Source organism: Leucopleurus acutus (genome assembly GCF_964270905.1).
Source record: "Leucopleurus acutus genome assembly, chromosome: 5".
Classification (NCBI taxonomy): domain Eukaryota; kingdom Metazoa; phylum Chordata; class Mammalia; order Artiodactyla; family Delphinidae; genus Leucopleurus; species Leucopleurus acutus.
Window position 1 is genome coordinate 89,950,427 of NC_139147.1, and position 15,285 is coordinate 89,965,711.

The window sequence follows — 15,285 nt, forward strand, 5'->3', positions numbered from 1 at the left end:
CACTGTGGCTGCTCTGGCTGTTTTAAGATTGTTTAGAATGTCTCTCTTATAGTTGGGAATTATGATACTGAGGTTTGTGCTATTACAAATTGTCTTCACTATTAGGGAGTCATATATTGGTACAATTAAAGGTTATTTGCACATGTAAGGATCTGATTCATAGGTAGCAAAGATCTTTGTAGGATTCATGGATTTGACTGAAATTCTGAGAATTGTGTTAATTGGATTTTGCTGTGGTGTGAGTATATATCACCCTTTCTGGGAAACTGATATATAGTAGATATATAGCTTAGTTGGTGAGTGAGTATAGCTGACATGTCAGTACTCACATCTCAATATGAATTTATGTTTTTCTTGTTGCATAACTAAAAGCAAAAACTAACACCTAGCACCTATGCATATGACATACCAAAATTAAAGAAGAAAGGCAGTTTGAGATGAAGAACAACATAATACTAATCTTAAAAATTAACGAAGCTTGCACCCTGTGCTTCACCATGTTAACTATATGAAAAGAATTTATCTTTGACTTTACAGTGCCAGTGACTGCAGACGTGATGACCCTTATAGATAGGATAATCATGAAGGAAAACTGCTTTTCCTCTTCCCATGAACAGACTAAATGTAACCTTGGTAACCTGGTGGTTTTTTCCCTTAAATACCTGCTGTGTTTTTAGTTAGATAGTTTTTTCAAGCCTGGACTCCTTTGTAAACATTGCTGGTAAAACTGCTTTTCTTCACGCTCTTGTTTGTGGGATTACTTTGCGTGCACATGCATTATGCTTATAAAATGAAAAACTTCTGGAACAGAGTATGGCACATACGAGGAAATGAAAGAAGGCCGGTGGCTATAGAGAGCCTACTGTCAGGGACTGAGTTGCAGCTAGAGAGAGAAGTTTAAATTAGAAAGTATTAGAGAGCTTTTTTTAGTTCTAAGAATAATAAAAGGTCATAGAATTTTAAAGCAGAAGCTAGAAGGATGGATAATGTCTAGTGAAGCCATATTTTGAGAACAAGGAACAGCAGATGAGTGAGAAGATTATCTCCAGCTTGGACAGTGCCTTTGAGTCATGCAAGTGGAGGTGCCAGGTTGGTCTGATGCTCAGAGAACAATTCTAAGCCTGACATAAAAAATTTGGGAATTCTCAGTAGGTGGGTGGTCATTCAAAGGCATGGGCATGGACAAAATTGTGTAGGTAGAAATGTACAGAGTAAAAGAAGAGGAAAGCTTAAAAAAGTCTTAAGAAACTCTAGCATTTAGCAGCTCAAGAGGAATGAGACTCCAAAAGGAAATTGGAATGACCTCTGGAAACTGTGTAAAGAGAAGAGTACTTCAAGGGAGGTGATGGATGGGAGTGGTCAGTGTTATCAGTGCTGTCGAAAGCTCACATGAAGTATCAATATGTTTTGGAAACGTACCTTTTGGATTTATTTACATGGAGTTATATATACCTAGGATACAAAACATGATGTTATTGCTTCATTATCTCATTAGTTTCATTGCAGAAGTGTGAAGCACAGCTAATTTTTGTTTCTTTGTCGGTACTTGGGTTTGGTGTGTGTGTGTTTGTATTTGGCAAGGTTTCCCCCCATGTCTTTACTGAATGATTTTGTTAGAAATACTGTTGGTGTAGGTTTCTCTTAATTTTTGCTCAAAAATAATATGAATTATTTTTTAACCTCTATACACAGGCATGTTTTCAACTCTAGAAAGGCGTATTCTCTACTCACCATTTTAACTTTACTGCTTTGTTACTTTTCACGGTTTCTTGTATGTGAATCATTTACAATTTCTGAATTTTATATGGGAAGAATACTTGACATGAGATCTACCCTTAACAGATTTTTAAGTGCACAAAACAAGTGTTACCGTCCTAAGCACAACGCAGTGAGGCAGATCTCCAGAGCTGAGAGTTTATGCTTGTTTACTAGCAGCCCCTCCCTGTGACCCCACCACCTCTGCCAACCACCATTCTTTTTTTTTTTCTTTTCCATTAATGTTTTTTTTTTCCTTTTTACACCCATAATTTATTTTTTATTTTTGTAACATCTTTATTGGAGTATAATTGCTTTACAGTGAATGGTGTGTTAGTTTCTGTCCTTTATGGTTTACTATAGGATACTGAATACAGTTTCCTGTGCTATACTATAGGACCTTGCTGTTTATCCCCACCATTCTTTTCTTTGCTTTTATGAGTTGGACTCTTAGATACATCATGTAAATGGAATCATACAACATTCGTCCTTACAATTTATCCATGTTGTCACATATTGCAGGATTTCCCCATATGTTAAGGCTGAATAATACTCCATTGTATATATATGCATTTTCTTCATCCATTCATCCATTGATGGGCACTTAGGATGTTTCCATATCTTGGCTTTTATGAATAATGCTGCAGTGAACAAGGGCATACAGATGCCTCCTCAAGATCCTGATTTCGAATTTTTTTTTTTTAATAAATACCCAGAAGTGGAATTGCTGATCATATATAGTGGTAGTTGATAAAATTTGGGGGAGCACCTCCATACTATTATTCATAGTGGCTACACCATTTTGCAATCATTTATCAATAGTTTACAAGGTTTCCAATTTCTCCACAACCTTGACAACATTTTTAAAAATTTTAATAGCCATCCTAACAGTTGTGAAGTGGTATCTCATAGTTTTGATTTTCATTTCACTGATGATCAGTGACATTGGGCATCTCTTCATACACCACCCATTGGCCATTTGTGTATCTTCTCTGGAGAAATGTCTATTTAAGTCCTTTGTCCATTTCTAAATTGGGTTATTGGGGTTTTTGCTGTTGAGTTGTAGGGTTTCTTTACATATTTTGGAAATTAACTCCTTATTGGATATATGGTTTGCAGTATTTTCTCTCATTCCATGGTTTGCCTTTTTACTTTATTGTTCCTTTGCTGCGCAGAAACTTTTAAATTGTATGTAGTACCGCTTGCTTTTTTTTTTTTTTTTTTTTGCTTTCATTGCCTATGCTTTGGTGTCAACATGAATCATATTATATTTATCTGTATGTTGCTTATCTATTTTCTCTTCCTGATTGCAAAATAGTTCCTGATTCTAAATTCTAAGAGGAATTTGTAATGTAGATCTTTTATTTTAAAGGACAGCATAAAAACTAATGCCTTAAACATTGTAGGATCATTAACTGAGGAACTTACTGAATGTTGGAGTTTGTACCATCTGAAGCTATCAAAAGTAATCTTAGAACTACAGTTAATTGAATCCTGAAGCCTCACAATAGTGAATATTTAGAAAGGACTTGAAGCTAATTTGTCATTTTTAAAAGATAAATATTAAATATATTCTACATTTTAATTTATTTGTATGTATTCTCTTGATCTCTATAATTATTGTTCTGGTGTACCGCTATATTTTGGACTGGCAAGATAACATTATAAAAGTACCCTTTGTATGGAAAAATAATTACATACCTTTTTCCTTTTTGCTTAGATATGGAGTATGAAACAAGACAACTGTGTCCATGATTTGCAAGCACATAATAAAGAAATTTATACTATCAAGTGGAGTCCAACAGGGCCAGGGACAAATAATCCAAATGCCAACCTCATGTTAGCAAGGTAACATTTCTGTTTTGCTTTTCCTTTATGAGTCTTTTACAAAGAAAACCTCTTATAAATATGACAGAAAATTAGGAAAAATTCCATGAAATGGGAATGTATCCTATAAGGAATATTTTTTTTTAATGGGAACCTTTAGACACAGAGTTTTATTATTATTTCAGGTCATAATGGATGTTTGTATCTGGAGATAGCAAATAATTTACTGATAATATCAAATATTGATTAAAACCCAAGTAATTGAGGCATAATGCAATAAAGTTTTTTCAGCATTTAAATAAAATAAGTTAAAAACATATTTAATGTAGCATTTCAAAACCGTGGGTCAATATAAAGGAGTTATTTAAAGAGAAAAGGAATACAGTGAATTAGCTCATTTATGTTTTCCAGTTTACAGACTTGGAGATGCCCTTAATGAAGCTGTCACGTCTCCGATTAGCTTTGTTTCCAGAACACTTTCTTCCTAACAGCACCGTCTGCTTCTCATGAGGAATTCATGGCTAGCTATTAGGAGTGGCTGAATATTGTAGATTGGGGGTGGGGCTGAGAGTATTTCATTACTTATAAAATCTTTTTTTTTTCTCCCTTGTCAGTGCATCCTTTGATTCTACTGTTAGATTATGGGATGTAGACCGAGGAATTTGCATCCATACTCTGACAAAACACCAAGAGCCTGTGTACAGTGTAGCTTTCAGTCCTGATGGCAGGTATCTGGCGAGTGGTTCTTTTGACAAATGTGTGCACATCTGGAACACACAGGTATGTCCAAGTTATTTAAATAATCAAGTATTCTTATATAAGAATATAAGAAGCATTTGTCTAAACAAAATTTTTTTTTTTTTTAGTTTTGGTTGTCATCCCTTTTGTGTCATTAATTCAGTTCGTTTTTATATGAGCACTTTTTGGGGGGAATTTACAGCTAAGTAAAGATCGAAACCAGCTGAAGTGAGATTTTCATAATATGGACCAAAATTTAGAGTCTCTGTTTTATTTTTTCCAACAGTTTTGCAGACATGAAATGTGAGAGTTTAAGATGCATTTATTTAGATAAATGATACCATTTCTTTTTGTTCTAAAAGAATTGTCTTCAGAGAAGGTATATATGAGCAGTTTAAAAAATGTGTTAAAGGACAAGGTTTTATGATTGAGCACATAATTTATCAGAAACGAACTTAAAACTATGTACCATCTTTTTAGGGACAATGCTACAGAGATCCTTTCTTGAAAATGGAGAAAACAGTTTTGTTGCTTTCATTATTTTAATCTTTTCAGTGTCTTAGTTTTTACATGCCAAATACTTTTTCTTTAATATCAGTCATGTGACTCTCCCTGCCCCACCCCCTGTTCAAAAATCAGATCTTTACTGCTTGTATTATATGCACAGTAAGTTATTGTGGGTTATTTCTCTTTGTGTTGCTGATCACCATAGTTGGTCAGCCTATTTTGCATAAATCATCATTTTCCTATATTATTTTTGATTAAGTTATACATTCAAATGGTCTCCAACACCCTCCCCCCATTATAAAAAGGTATACACTGAGAAGTTTTGCTCCCATTTTTTTCTTGATCCTCTACAGATAACTTTTTTTATCGGTTTCTCTTTCATTCTTCTTGAGGTTTTTTTGTAAATAAAAGCATTATGATTCTTTCATTTTATACTCCCACTGTTTTATTTTTTCATTTATATTATACTACCTTAGAATTGGTTTTTATATATGGTGTGAGGTATAGTTCTAATTCTGTCTTTCTTTATGGATCACCAGTTTTCTTGGCACTATTTACTGTCCCTTCACTGTTTCAGAATGTCACTTCTTTCATATACTACGTTCTTATATGTTTTGTTCATAGATTCTCTTGTATTCCATTGATTGATACATTTGTATGTACCTGCATTATTAGTTTAATTTTAGTGACTGTAACTTTGTTATTCCCCCTCATTAAGTCTTTTTCTTTTTCCTTCAGTAAAGTTTTATAATTTCTTCATAAAGATCTTTTTTACAAAATGTATTCTGAGATGCCTTATGGATTTTATTGTTACTGTGTTTAGCATGTTTTAAAAAATAATATTCCTTTTACTTGTGGTTGTCATGTTTGGAACATTATGTATTTTGGCATGTTGATGTTGACTCCATCAAACCTGCTGAGCCCTCTCATTGCTTCTAATTACTTACCGGCTTGCAGGATCTTAGTTCCCCGACCAGGGATTGAACCCATGCCCCCTGCAGTGGAAGCACAGAGTCCTAACCACTGGGCCATCAGGGGATTCCCAATCTTTCTGTTTTGATTGAAAAGCAGAGGCTTTATAGATAATCTGCCGGTTGTATACATTTTCCATCACTCATTCACTCCATTTTGAGTAAATTAATTTAAAATAAAATTTGGGTATAGAACTGTAGAGTTCTAAGGGAAGATACTGCTAGACTTCTAAGGGCATTTGAGTAACCATACTGTTTTGTTGTATCACTATTGTGTATCAAAATGTCATTTTACTTTTTTTCTTTTAAGTTTGAAAATAGCTTTCAGTGCAGGAGAAAGTAATTGTCTTTTTGTCAATATGTACATCTATTTTTTTCTTTCATTACTTGGATGATATGTTATCTAAGCATTTGACAGTTAAATTGTTACAGTCTGGTCAGAACACAGGTTTGAGTAGATGCTGAGGATCCTTTGGCTTTTGTTAATGTGATAGCTCTGGCTTGTTGACCATGCTGTTTCGGTTCAATTATAGCCTGATTCAAGCTTAGAGGTTGGTAAGTACTATTGAAAGACTGTCAGTTTTTAACCCCAAAACTGACAATCCTGTAGATTTTACTCTCTGTACAACAGCCTATCTTAGATCTCGTTGGTGCCACTCCATTCTCTTCTAATTAACTGTAGATACTTAAGGCCTCCTGTACTCGTGCTTTTTCATTAATCTCTTAAATTGTGAGAAATTTTAGGTAGGAGGAAAAGAACAGTTGAGACTTCCCATTGTGATCTTCTAGCTTAGTGATTAGCTTAGGGCTGGCTGTCTCAGGTTATGTCTTGGTTCCATGTTGTGTTTAGGTAGTTCTGCTCCTTCCAGTTTGAGTTTTTTAGTTCACCATGAAGCTGTGAGATACTTTTCTGGTTTGTCAGGACAGAACACCGGAAGCATATTTTTCATTATTTTTCATTTCTCACAGCAGAACCTCTGACCTTTGCCCTGTTTAATAACTGGTTTCCTAGGAGAATACATTTTTGTACTAAGTTTCAGTTATTGAATGGCAGCTGAATGATTTTGGTTTCCATTGCCGAAGGAATAAAATAATTGAGTTATATTTATGAGTCAGCTAAATTGATGATGAAATTGGTAGTGTTCCTGGTTGTACTTTGTTTTCTTTTAACTTAAAAAATCTTTCAATAATAATGTACATATGCTCTTTTAGCTTCTTTTATAATTCTCCTAGCTTAGGGGCACTTCTAGGGTCAAAATTCTCCTAGCTTAGGGGCACTTCTAGGGTCAAAGCACTTCTTAGCTAAGAATGGTTATCAGTACTGGAGAAGCCGCGCGCGCTTGTGTGTGTGTGTGTGATCTGTTGAGAGCAGGCTAGTGCTGTCTGTTTGTAAAAGGATCATCATTTTACATTTCTGGTATTTCAGAACTTGTTTATTTGGAAGTTGAAGCTAAATCCTACATTGGATTGCTAGAAATAAAGCCATATAATATTTTTACCTCAGTATTTGAACATATATAATAATATATTATTTTTAAGATTCCACTTCTCATTATTTTAGACAGGTGCTCTAGTTCACAGCTATAGGGGAACAGGTGGAATTTTTGAAGTTTGTTGGAATGCAGCAGGAGACAAGGTTGGAGCCAGTGCATCAGATGGTTCAGTAAGTATATAATGAAGTGTTTCCAAAGGGTGTGTGTGTGTGTGTGTGTGTGTGTGTGTGTGTGTAAGAAAGAGAGAAAGCATAGTGAATAAATGTGGCTTGTTGTGGTAGTGACTACAAAAGTGTTCTTTTTAAAAAATAAATTTTATGATATGGGTATTGACCTTTTTTACTGAAGGCTCTATACTTTTTATGTTCATTTCATTCAGATAATGTAAACAGAATTTAGGCTATCTTTGCCAGAAGAGTGCCTTGATAATCAAGAAATGGACAGTTATTTTTAGTGTAAAACTTCATCACTGAAATTAAGTGTAGCACTGTGAGAGAGATTTGAATTTTTAATGCCTATTTTTGCCTTCTCTTCCTTGCAGAAGAGTGTTGGTGGCCCAGGGAAGGGGAAATAGAGGCAGTTGGGTCTGCATTGAGGAATGTGTGATACCAAGAGAGTTTCAGGATGAGGTTGGCCATGTATTCACAGAAATACTAGTTATGGCTTCTAAAGTTCTGAAAGCCAAGGGAAGATGGAAAGGGGATAGCTATTAGCTGTTTACTGAAGCAATAGCTTAATGTAATCTGTAGTATCTTTCATTAAGATCCAAGAGATAGAAAATGGTCTATTTTGAGTATATTTTTCTACTTTTTAATTAACAGAGAGTAAATCTTCAGCATGTTAGCCATGGTTCTTCCTCTGTAGTATTAACCCATGGTTGTTAACTCCATCTGCTTTCAGCCAATTTATCTGATTTCTGTTGGTGCCCATTGCTATGATTACTTTTGTTTTACCAGTTTCGTAAACTTGGAACTAAGAAATAGATTTCAAACTGTATAAAAATGTACAATGAAATTCTTTACACACTGGTTGATTATTTTAATTTCTTACAGGTTTGTGTATTAGACCTTCGGAAATAGCGCTACTAGTTGGAAGCCATGGACCGACTATGAATGTGTATATAGCCAAAATGACTGTCCCCGACCCAAGTACTGCTATAGTCCCACTTGAACCATGGCCAGTCCACTACAGCCAAATCTAAGAGAAATATATACATACAGTGTATATAAACAAAATTGCACCCTGAAGATGACAGAATTTTGTCACAGCTTGTGAATTCTGTTCACCAAGTGCTGGAATCTAATCTGCTGTGCCCCTAAAATAGCATTTAGAAGTTTTGGATATGAAAAACAGAAGAGAGAAAAAAATAAGCGTTATAAAAGCAGCCCATACATGTACGAGTTTTTGGATACTAATGACAGCCTTGTTTCTCCCCTTTGAATCAGCAGACACCATGGATTATATTCTTTTTTCCCTTCAGTAGTTTAGCAGTTTGTATGTACAGAGAAAATGGACTTACAAAAACTTGCAGCAGTAGTTTGTTCTTGCTTTTAAACTTTGTTTTTGGTTTAGTTTATGGATGCATGAAGTAAGGGAGTGAATCAGTTTCTTGTTTATATTTTTTTCACCTTTTAAACAAAAAATTCTTAAAAATATTTTAATGCATTCTTTTGAAGAGATAGATGTTTGGTACATTTATGGCTCCCAGAGCATATATTCGATTGGTGCATGTTGTAGAAGGGGGAATTGGAAATTAAATGGAACTATATGACTTTGGTCATGTCAATCTGTAAGACACATCAGTAAAAGGGTATTATGCTCTGTTTTTTGTTTTTGCTTTTGCTTTGTGTTTTTGTTGTGAGGTTTTTTTTTTTTTCTCTTTGGTTTTTTTGTTTTGTTTTTTGGTGATGTGGCTTAAATGCAATAGTTTCTTTTTTGGGACATATTTCTGCCAATTAAAGACTAGAAGGGCACAAAAAATTTTTTAATACCATAGAGAAGATGCATAAAAAAAATCTTCTGATGTCTTGTAGCCATAACTAAATTATGGTTAAAATGTGCACTATTGTGAAAAGGAGCAAAGTAGGTTTGAGGTTTTTTTGTTGTTTGTTTATTTGTTTCTTTTGCTTTGTTTTTTAAGAGATTAAAATGTTTCTGGATAAGGATTAGCTTCTCAAAGTGTCCATCATTCTGTGTAGAAGCTTAAATATGTAATGTAACCAAACTCCAGTATTAAAAATCTCTCATGTTATTTTTCTTTTTACAAAGCAAGATAACAACATATAACACTGCCATTACATGGCAAAATGTTTGCTACCTTAGTTTAAAAACAATCTTTAAAACAAAAGACTTGCTTCAAGGTGTTTTCACATAGCGGTGATTCAAAATTTTTTAAAAAGGTATAATTGCACTAACCTCCCTGCTGCTCTAATTCTGCATTTGTGGTACTTGTGACTACATTTTTTCAAATAATAGATAGATTTAAGCTGCTATATTTTGTTTTTTCAGTAATCACTACTATATCATGTCTTTTACTCTGTTTATAATATCATGTATTTTCTTAAAGGTATAGGTATCAGATCAAAAACCTCCTGTGCTCATGCAACTAAAAGCTAAAATATACAGAATCTACAAATGATAGCATGGGGCTATGTTTATATGTGTGATTAACAGGGTTTGTCATGATTAATGTAATAATCCAGAAGTGTCGATTTTGAAGAGAATAGTTGTCAAATTTATGTCTCAAAGATTTTAATTAAGGAATATCATTTATTATCAAGCTTGGCAAATTTATAACACTGTCACTAATTATTTTGAAGCTTCTACTGCTAAAATTTTAACCTATGTTTTAAGTTTAAGTAGAAACTGATTTAACCCAAGTAATGCAGCTTTGATTTTCAGCATTTGTTGTTTTGCTATTTTTACAAAACAGCATTGATTGAAGCAAGTCTTGGTTTTACTAAGGTAGGATAGCATTTGCTATTGGTAAAGAGAATAAATACACTTAATTTCACAATACATTGTTTTATGTGTACCCCAGTTGTTCTTAGTGGGGACTATGATACTGTAATAATATTTTTTAAAATTTACATCCAGAGAGGCAGTCATTCATGATGGTTTTGTGCCAGCTGTTTTTAGGGTTTTCGATCACATTATAGATATTTAGAACTATTACCCTGTGACTTACGTAGGAAACCTAATACGCTGAGTATCTGGCACTTGAAATCCTGCTTTTATTGCTGGAGGTCCACATCTGCGGTTGACCTCTGTTGTTGTTTTAAAAAAGTAAATAAAATTTTAAAAATCTGTGCAATAATTTTTAAATGTGCTCCCAGGAATAGACACAAATGTTTTGAGTATGTTTAAGCTGCATTTTCCTTTAGCGATGCATTTGTCAATTGCACTGAATTTAAATCTGAAAGTCAGAGGTGATTATTGATAGTACTTTTTGTATTTTGATATGGACAGTTTATTCATTTGCATACAGTTATTGACTTTTTTTCCCCAGCTGATTAAAAGATAGTCATGAAGTTCTGCAGTATAGCTGCCAAAATAGACAGCTACATGTTTATGGTGTTGTCATCTTCTCTGTTTTTTGGGGGGGGTTTTTGTTTTTTTTTTTTTTATCTTTAGCTATTTTACTTAAGCATAATAGCCACAATAGGACATATAAAAGATTATAAATACAGAGCTTTATTATCCTGAAGTCTTGGGTCTTTTAAGTATAAACTATCAGAAAGGTATCCATTTTGTAGGCTTGGGTTCTTTGTGAGCATACAGTTATTTCTTTTTGCTGCTGTTCTCACCATCATCATTGCCTGCTGATGTGCCACGATGCTGCTCCAGTAGACATAAATAAGATTGCCTCTAATTTGAGCAGTAACATGATTATAAGAGACCAAGTTTCACAGCCTGTAAAGTTCTATTTTTGAGGTTCTTGCTTATTTTTCCTTCCTTTTTTTTTTTCTCTCTAAGAACTTATCTGAAGATCTACTGATTCCAGTAGATTTTCTGTGGTATTCATTATATATCATTGTTGTATAGGCTACTGTAAGAAACTTATAAGGAAAAATAGAAAGGAAAACTTGAATGAATAGAATACTCATTGATTAAAATAGAATAAGGAAAGAGCAGCTGTCACTCTTAAACATCGTAAAGGAATATCTTTTTTCTTCTCCATGTAGGAAATCCCCTAAGTTCTTAATATTTGTTCCATTCCCAATTTCCTGTCATTGATCAGGTACCATCATTGACTTTCAAGTGACTTTTAGAAGTGGTTAACTTTTAATTTCCTAATAGGTCTTAGAGTGTATTGAATTCTGTTTTAATTAGTTATTCTCTAGGTAAGTATGTTTTAGGATTAAACACCTTTTACAGATACTGAAAGTGCCTCCTTTTGTGGTGTAAAAAACAAATTATGGTGCAAAAAGTAATCATTAGATTGAATTACATGAAGGTTTTTTGCTTTTTGACATATAAAAATGTCAAGAGAAAGGCCAAAGATTTGTACTTTTTCACTTAACTTATAAAGCACTCCTTTTTTCCTTAAACTTATTTCTGTCAAATTAGATTTAATGAGAGAGTACTATTTTTAAGGAGCTATCTGTTTATGTAGAATGATTTTGTTAAGAGTAATGTAAACTATTATTGAGTAGAGGCCTGAAGAGGAGTATGCATTTTTGCTGTTTAAAGGACTCACAAGTGACCATTCTTATGTCAGCAAAAATGTTAAGTTTTACTAGATAAGTAGAAAAAATAAATCTCAAATGCAGTGCTATTTACTCTTTTCAAACAGTTTTCATTTTCTTAAGCACATTGTACATTTCTATAGAACCCGCATTTATTCTCACATGCTAAGGACGGTACTTGCATTTGGTGAATTACTGTTGACAGTTTCCACAGAAATCCTATTTCAGTGGACCAACATTGTGGCATGGCAGCAAATGCCAACATTTTGGGGAATAGCAGCAAATCTACAAGAGACCCTGGTTGGTTTTTTGTTTGTTTGTTTGTTTGTTTTCTTCTGAATCAGCAGGGACGGAAGGGGAGTTAGGGAAGTTATGAATTACTCCTTCCTGTAATAGCTCTGACGTGTCACGTTCAATATCAGTTTTTTTTTTAAAAAAAAACGTGATTCTAACTAAATGTAGAAGAGAGAGCAAAAAAAAAAAAAAAGGAGAAAGTGTTCACTTTTTTAATACACTGATTTAGAAATTTGATGTCTTATATCAGTAGTTCTGAAGTATTAATAGCATTCTTTATTTCCGCCTTTACGTTGACAGTGTTGAAGCAGGGTGAATAACTAGGGCATATTTTTTTTTCTAGTAAGCTGTTTCATGATGTTTTCTTTGGAGTTTCTGGATAAGTTGAAGAAAACATTCTGCATGTTGTATCTAGTCTAATGTACTTTTCCATCTCATTAAAAACAAAAACAGACAGACTGCATTCTGTAGCTCTGTAATCCCTAAATACAGAAGTAATTTTCTTCTTTCCTGACTTTGACATTGTAGCTATAATGTTCTAATTTTGATTTTTACAAATCCTTTGGGTCTAATTCTGTGAGCCTACTTATAGCACTGGATTAAAATGTCTGCATCATTTCTTTAGTTATCCAGTTAACTTTAAAACTGTTGTACAAGTGTAAACCAGCCCATGACAGTTTTTTGTACATGTTAAAGAACTTTATTGTTCAGTTTTCATGATTATTGTGTAAGGAAGACTGATTTAGATGTTCTATGCTGTCCTGGACCATGTTAATTACACTTATGATGTATTTTGGTTCCACATCACAATGATTTGTCCCCAATGACCCTTTTCTCCTTTCTAGGCACATTTTTTGTTGTTGTTGTTGTTGCAGTTTCCCTTTGCATTGTATTGCTTTGACAACTGTAATTTGAATCAGATCTGAAAGAGGTCCAGAATAAAATATATTTTGATATTATGTTGGCTGTGTACATATATAAAACCTTTGATATCTATGTAGTTTGTATAGACTATTTACTAGTCAAGTAAAGGGAGAGGGATGCTATTTCTTGTTTACAATTCCTTGTTTACATTTTATTGCAATTACTCCTCCAGTGTTCTTTTGTAGAATAAACTTTTTTGCTCTGACTTAGCCTTCATAACATATAGCATGTCTATTCTCCCATACTGGTGTTACCAGTTGTAACAACTGCCATCAGAACCCAAACCACTGTATTTCATAAATGTATTGTTTTACAAGATAGACACTTTAAGGTAAGCCCATAGATAAAATTACAAATTTTACTATTTTATTACTTCTCGTAGGAGATAAGATTTTTTAAATGAAGGGATTACTTACTATTTTTATTAAAGACTAATAGAGCATTTAATCAGCTAAGGAATAACAATTAACTTTTGAATTATTTTAAAAAAATCAATGTTGTACTTAGAAGACATTGTTTCACATAAACAGAGACAGATTCATTTGCTTAGAGTCCATTTGAGCACAAAACAATGTGTACATGTTGTTGAAGATTTTTAGGACAGGGTGTGCTCAACATCCTTAATGCCCTTTTTTCTTCATAGAAACCTATTATAATTTAATAATTTTTTTCCTTAGCTAGTGGCTTATGTTGCTAACAAACCTTATAAGCTGTGAGGAAAGATACTAGGCACCTTCCAGTTTTAGTTAATCCCAACTCCTGTAGAGTTACCTAGAGACTTTTTTAAAGAATCATTGAGCATATTTTTTAATTTTTTGTTTTCTTAAAAACTTGTATTCTCCAGGTCTTCTACATTTCCCTTCCATTACCTTAAGTATAAACTACTTATGGGCATATAGCCTTGTCACGTTTTATTAAATGATAAGCTACTGCAGTTACTAGAACTTTCTGACAGCCTTTCATTTTCAAAGGGTTAACTTTTACTGCATGGCATAGATTGTTAATACCGTTCTGCATTTTACACTTTTTCCGAAAGTGTTGGACAACTAAGGATTATAATCTGTCTAAGTTTGAGGTAAAACAAGTGCAGAAGGGGTTATTTGAAATTTCCTAGTTCTTACACTTTACAGTAGATCAGATTTCTTACCTATTATAATACATAGCAGGTCAAATTAAAGTTTACTGTTTCCCTAGTATATACGCTTGCAAATGCAGTGGAGGAAAAGACACTATGGACAGTAGTTTTACGGTGCTTTTCTCTGCTGTACCAAAGCTCTGTCAACAATGAAATGTTAACCCTATGCTACTTTTTCTGCATGTTTCTTCTCTTCAAATGTCATATATCTCAATGCTTACTTGTCCTAACTTGTAATATTTTTGTATTAAATTTTTTTAGGAGTTCCTTGTAATTTCTTTATAATTTAAAATATATTAAACACAAAGTGTTTAGTAAAGTAAGAAGACAATTATTAACGTTTCTTGGTTGTTGGGTTTGTATGATCAATTGTGCAAACAATTCACACTTCAAGAACTAGGGCCAGTGGGGTGTAATCTGCACAGAAAAATATACCACAGTTCTATTAAAAAACAAGCCATCTTAATAAGTTATACAATCGAGTGTCAGAATGGGCTGCTTTAAGAGTTACTGCACTACCAGAAATACCAAAATCATAGGTCGGAGGGCTCCTGGACTGCTGTGGAGGGTTTTAAACACTGCATGGACACCTCTAAAGTAGTCAACTCTTCTTACATTAAAAATCCAGTCACACTGAACTCGGTCTGAGATCAGACATTTGAAAACATCAGCTTCCAGAATCTCACACATTCAAATTTAGGGGATTTTGAAAACTCTGCATATTGTCAGGTCCTTCTCCACATAAGGTTTTACTGACTTACTTTATATACACTACTTGACCAGGTGAAGTATCTGATTTTCCAACTCGGGTACCTGAGGAACAGAATACCTCAGGACAAGGAATGGCGACCTACACGTCTGGCGTGGGTAGTATCATACTGAAGGCCCAGAGTCATCAGATAACTCAAGTTGAGTTTAATATGACATAAAACTATAGCTGTGTGGCATGTTTT

The 15,285-nt window shown here is 33.7% G+C and overlaps 1 protein-coding gene across 3 annotated transcripts in view; it reads left to right on the forward strand.

Annotated features, from left to right (window-relative positions):
* TBL1XR1 (TBL1X/Y related 1) overlaps positions 1-13,205 on the forward strand; it is a 186,776-nt gene extending 173,571 nt beyond the window's left edge. For all 3 annotated transcript variants that reach the window (XM_082839045.1, XM_082839047.1, XM_082839046.1), the window contains 4 exons: positions 3,476-3,603; positions 4,197-4,362; positions 7,360-7,461; positions 8,344-13,205. In XM_082839045.1, coding sequence (XP_082695171.1) covers positions 3,476-3,603; positions 4,197-4,362; positions 7,360-7,461; positions 8,344-8,370 — 423 coding nt within the window. In that variant the 3' untranslated portion in view covers positions 8,371-13,205. The remainder of the gene's footprint in view (positions 1-3,475; positions 3,604-4,196; positions 4,363-7,359; positions 7,462-8,343) is intronic.
* The last annotated feature ends 2,080 nt before the right edge of the window (positions 13,206-15,285 follow it).